At 46.2% G+C, this 5904-nt stretch overlaps 1 protein-coding gene across 1 annotated transcript in view; it reads right to left on the bottom strand.

Annotated features, from left to right (window-relative positions):
• Positions 1-747: 747 nt before the first annotated feature.
• NFRKB (nuclear factor related to kappaB binding protein) overlaps positions 748-5904 on the bottom strand; it is a 14672-nt gene continuing 9515 nt past the window's right edge. The window contains exons 19-25 of the mRNA XM_010086072.1: positions 5417-5637; positions 5041-5317; positions 4571-4789; positions 3516-4301; positions 2689-2795; positions 1787-1922; positions 748-1044 (exon numbers count right to left, since the gene is read on the bottom strand). Of these exons, the coding sequence (XP_010084374.1) occupies positions 919-1044; positions 1787-1922; positions 2689-2795; positions 3516-4301; positions 4571-4789; positions 5041-5317; positions 5417-5637 (1872 nt within the window). The 3' untranslated portion in view covers positions 748-918. The remainder of the gene's footprint in view (positions 1045-1786; positions 1923-2688; positions 2796-3515; positions 4302-4570; positions 4790-5040; positions 5318-5416; positions 5638-5904) is intronic.

Consider the following 5904-nt stretch of genomic DNA (forward strand, 5'->3'; position numbering starts at 1 on the left):
GGTTAAAATATTTCTTCTGAGTCCGAGATTACAGTTTGGGTATACCTGAAAACATATTCCAAACTTTTAAAACAAGCTACAATCTTTTTTGACTGATAAAAAGGTTTATCTGTTGAGGAAAACTAAAGGGTTCTTCTGATGAACACTTTCTTTGTCCTTTCCACTATATTCCCATTTGCTGACAGACTTGTTCACACAACAACCTTCTGCTTCTCCTCCGCTTCTCACTCTTCCGCACGGTTACAAGCTTTTTTGATAGCAAAAAACCGTCTTGACTCTCATCCCGCCTTTGACAGAAATTTGACATGGAAGTGGTATCTGTTCAAAAGAAGTGTGAGCTCAGAGATAGGGGAGAGGTCTTTAAAAAAAGTCTATAAATAGCACACTGAATGTGTTAGGGATCTACTTCCAGGCTATGTTACAAACAAGCTCCTGTGTCCAAGTCACCATTCTAAGTCACCTATATAAAAGTAGTGACAGCTAGACTCCAGCAACAGGAGGCATCTTCTTCAAGACTTTGAGAAGTCTGAATTACCCCTTCCAAGCAAGTTTCCCTGGTTAAGGAAGACCCAAGATCAACTGTTTTGTCTACAACCCACAATGCACAGAAATGGTATTTGCAAAAAAGCCCTTCGGATGGGAAGAGAACAAAGAAAAGGAAGACATTTCTTAAATGATCAATGCCACAGCATTTGGCTTTACACATCTGGACTGAAACATTTTGTTTTGTCGGTACAGCATCTTTTGCTGAGGAATTTCTACCTAGACATCACAATGCTGACTCCAGAAAAGCAAGGTGACAGAATCCAGTCCAATCCCTAGCCATGACTGCGGTTAGGTAGTCTTGGGTGGTTGGATGGAGGGTGACCACAGACTCAGGGAAGTTCTTAGAAAGCAATCCATTTTTCAAACCAGTGTTCACAGCTGATCTTGGGTCTGTTTTGGAGATGGAGCTGTTGTCACAACCACAGTGGAAACTGCTTTAGTAGAGCCAGACACTGTTCCCTGCTGGAGATGGGAGGCTGGTACTGTTTGAATTCGCACCTGTTTGAAATGGAAAAAAAAAAAACTCATGTCAGGAACAACCTGGTGACATATTGCACTTGCATCGTACTCTGGAGCACTGGTAAATTATCTGGTTCCCCTGCTGACAAAAATTCAGTTATATGAACAAGACCAAGCACCAAAACACATCAAGAACAGAATCTGGGAGAAGATCACTCCATCCACTGTTCACGTGGGATGGTGGCACAGTATCTTAGTATTAGAGAGCAAGAACTAAAAACCAGTTTGAATAAAAACCTAAAAGTCAGCTGTTTTTACAAGTTTTCAGAAGGACCTGGATTCACTGAACACTTGACAGGCTTGTTACTAGCAGCTCTCAATGCAGCTTAATTCTTTGGAATTACAGAACACTAAGTTTCCAGACAGAAAGATGGATATGCAAAGAAGCGATGCGACTTCTTCAAGAAAAGTTGATCTGCAGAAAGTACTACAAAAAAAGCCAAGTGTACAGAAACAATCCTGCAAGCAGTTGGGAACATTTCCTGACAGCATTTTTGGGTTTACATCCATAATACTATCAGTGCTTCAAAAAACATTTTTAAACTGTATTTGTAAGGAGGGATGGTGAAGGAGATGATGCGCTGAATGTGCTTCGTGCAGACACTACAGCCAAGCTGTGCACCGGTACTTTTTGTGGAACCCCATGTATCGAGTGTAAAATCCTCACGGAGATGTTAAGTCACCAAAAAGCAAATAACAGAATCATTCTAGGTGCCGTTACCTGCGTGGCCTGGCCTTGCTGCTGCAGCTGCTGCAGTTGCTGTGCAGTCAGGAAACTCACTGGCTTGTTCCCAGCTATCAGTTTTGTCCCTGCTGGCATCGTAGTCAGGATGATATTTCTACCTAATCCACTGATGCTAAGGAAAGAGAATTGTTAAAAGATTAGTAAAACAACAAATTTCAGACTCACAAATTGTTCTTCAGTTGCTAAGAGATGAAAGTTACTTATCTATTTTACTAATGATTTTAAGTAATTTTTTTTTTTTCCCCACAAAACTGGCAAGCACACAAGTGACAAGTTCCTGTCAACATTTATCACTATGAGAGAGAATTACTTTATCACACAAACTGAACCCTCTGATTCTGGACTGTGCACATCCCTGGGTTAGTCTGATCAGACCTGAACACTTTTCAAGGAGCGCAGAAAATAGCTGAGCACACAGTGTTCTGCCTTGAAATATTAACTAAGGGAGACACTACCAGAGTTCATGGAAGAACAAACAAAAGACTTCGATATCTGAACGCCAGAGGAATCTGCACTCAGGCAGTTAACGCTTCCATAGTTTCTCTACCAGAGAGATGGACTCAGATTACACAGATTTTCAGGTATGTCACCAGGTTAATTCTTGCTCAAACACACAGAACTAATATAATAGCTGGTTTCAAAACAAAGCACATTTCTTCTTCAGTGTATTTGCTAGAACCTACATCTCAGGGCACCTAAACAAAGACTACCTTCTCGTTGCCAGACACCATATTCATTTGGTGCCTTGCAGCTAGTTGCCCTATTAACGAACTGCAAGTTGCTTCCGCCCTCTGCTTGCTAGCTCCCCAGCAACCTACCCAACACAGACCTTCCTCAACCTATTTCTGAAGTGAAACTACCCAACACAAAGTACTCACTTGGCCCCGAGGTTGCCCTTGATGATGGGGGCAGTCACCACGCTCTTGCCTTTCACTGGCTGGCTGATCACCGACAGAGGCACCGTTATTCGTGCTGGCAGTTTACCCTAGAGAAGTGGAGGAAGGCATGAGGAACCATGGGGAGTTCAGCAGAGAAACTGCTTGACAACATGCAATCACCGCTCAGCTTGTTTTTCAGGAGGCCTGGGAGTAGAAACCAACAGCAGCTTTGCTGATGAAATCCATGCTCCATTTCAGGCTCACTAAAATTCACCTCCATCTCATTCACTTCACAGCTGCCTCAGCCCTGAAAACCCACATCATCTTTGCACCACGGTATTTCTCTGGGATGGATCATTGCATCTGTTCATTATTTTTATCCTCAGAAAGCTACAGTATAGCCTATTCAGCTTTATAGTACCGTTTATGGTGCCTTCAGCTTTGGGCATTAAAACTGTATTAAATGGGGAATTTGGTAAAAAAGTTAATACAAGTAACAAGCACTTCTAGTTCTGACACCATTCCAAGGGAAATTGTTTCAGAGGTGTGGGGTGAGACGCTGAGCTGCACAAGGTAGGACTTCAGATAAGCAAAGTTTATTTTATTCACCCGCAACAGGAGGTAAGGGAAGACCTATCTGACTGTATTCTGGTCATTCAGCCTTTAGCTACATTTCCAACACCATGAAAATAATTGCAGACCCACACTCTACAGTACTTAATTTGAGCCCTTGTGGATGTAAAGAGAAGTTTCCAGACATAAACCACCACTATATTTCAGCATTCCCCTTTTTCAGCCACCTCCAGAAAAAGCTTAGCATTACTTACTGCCTGGGATGTAGACACCACGGTGGTGCTGACGGGTACCTGCCGCACAGCAGTGGCTCCTGCGCCTATCGTTATGGGAGTCCCAGCAGCTCCTGAGGCCACAGCGACTGCTTTCGACACTGTGGCACTCATGGTTGGTAAAGAGACAGCTGAGGTATGGACTGTGCCAGGCACGCTCACGGCTGAGGAGGAGGGCACTTGCTTAGCGTGAGTAGCTACAGTAATAGTCTGCCCGGCTTTGGGCGGCATCACGCCTAGCCCCTGCACGATTCTGATAGTCGCAGCTGGTTTGGCCTCGGTGGATGCCACCGTGGTGATGGCTTTGCTCTTCTGATCTGCCACAGTCATGCCCAGAGCAGGCATCAGTCGGAAAGCAGAGCTCGTCGGCTCTGCAGTCTTTAAGTCAGGAGTCACTTTAACCACCGTGCTTCCAGCTGGGCTGGAAGAAGCCGAAGTGGCCGTGCTAGTCTTGGCTGGAGAATCAGCAGTCTGGACAGGATTGGATGTCACGTGCAAAGTTGCAGAGATGCCTTTCCCACCGGCACTGCTTCCCGCAGCAGCTGTGAAGAGGTCCTGAGTCAGTTTGACAGTAGTGACTTGAGATTTGGCCAGGGTGGCCATCATATCCGGGGTGATGCGCAGCACAGTCTGTCCCTTCGCGTCTGTGGTGATAGAGGACGGGGGTAGGCGCAACACATCCTTTCCTTGGATCCGAAAATTGGTCGCTGTGAGTGGGATCCCACTTCCAGGCTGGGTTTTCATGCCTAGTTGTCCTGTAATAGCCACCTGGAAGAGATCAGAAAAATGGCTGTATCAAAACAGGACACAAAGTAAAACTTCCCAACAGGATATTTGCTCTTTTACCTGTACGTGAAAATGGGGCTCAAATGCACCAAGCCAGCACCTACCTAAATCTGTACGGTCCAGAACTCATAAACTTTACAGCCCACTACAGTTTTCACTTTTTTTTTCACATCTGCATATCACGCCTGTGATAACAAACAAGAAATGACTGGGTTGTGAAGCCCAGTTCCTTGTCTCTCCCTCTCTCTCACCTGCTTGATGATATTCTGACCAGCTACGTTCTGGATGACAGTGGTAGAGGAGGTGCTTGGAGCAGAACTGCCTGGAGAGCTGGTTACTGGCTTTACTGCAGGACTGGGTGCTGCAGACAGTCCCGTCACAGTGATCCCCGTCTGTCCTGTCACGGAGCTGCCGGGTCTTTGCACCTGCGCTGGGCTGGTTTGAGCTTTTACTGGCAGAGTCATCACAGGCTACAGAAAGACACAGAGGCAGCCTGTGAGCAGACTAACACAATACTAACAGACTAATAAAATAAATAGACAATGGGATGAAAAAAGAGCACTTAACAATATTGTTTATGCACAACTGTTTCTATGCTCTGGCTTCGCAGTTACTGCATGTTCCAAGTGAGTAAGTAACCCTTGCGACCCATATAAAAATACTAAAAGAAGTCAGATTCAAAGTCAGAGCTACTCCACCCTTTCCACGCAGCCAAACTCACCTGAGGGAGAACTTTGGTTTGTGTGGCTGTGGCTGGAACACGGATTTGAGGCACTGATGTAGGTTGCTGCTGCTGGGTGACCATCGGGGCTTGCTGAGACACAGCGGGGAGGCTGGACTGGGCGGTGACCACCCGGACCTGCGGCAGTCCCGAGGAGGTGGTGTGACTTACCACCCGGGTGGGAGGTGGCTGCGGCCCCGGCTGCGTCTGTGGACTCTGGGCTGTGGAAAGCAACGTCCCGAGCTGTGGCATAGTCGGGGATGATACCAGGAGAACGCTACGGAAAAGATAAAGCCAGTAGGTCAGCAAAGACGTAGGAAATGACCGAGAAAGAACCAGCGACATTCACAAGCGATGTATGAAACAGAAGAAGTACCTCTGGCTGGGTTTTGCTGGTTCTGGTCCAGCACTAGATACACTCTTGCTAACCACAGACACTGGGGGAGGTGAAATAGGCGTTGCTGGTAATGCCGGTGCAGTGGGTGTCACAGGAGTCACGGGAGTTGGTGGCATGCTGGAGTCACTAAGGCTCAGCTGACTGGGCTCTGATGTGCTGCTGGGAAGCGCTTTCACAGAACTCTCCTTGCTACTAGACTTCTGCAAAGAAACCATGACAAGCATGAAGGTTCTCCCAAAAACTGTGTTTGATGGCTGCACTCTAAGAGGGGAAGCTGAGGACTTTAAGCTGAGTTCTGTATGGTTATGAATGATGTCCCAGTGCTAAATCCTGAAATCACAGACTAACCTCAAAACTCCATCTGAAAGACCATCCTTAGGACAGGGAACACGAATTCAATAATCTTTCTGCTGGGATCAACAAGGACAACAGTGGAAGCTGGGAGGTGTAAAAGTCCTCTCTTTCCC

This window comes from Pterocles gutturalis, unplaced genomic scaffold (assembly GCF_000699245.1).
Source record: "Pterocles gutturalis isolate BGI_N339 unplaced genomic scaffold, ASM69924v1 scaffold51161, whole genome shotgun sequence".
NCBI classification, from domain to species: Eukaryota; Metazoa; Chordata; class Aves; order Pterocliformes; family Pteroclidae; genus Pterocles; species Pterocles gutturalis.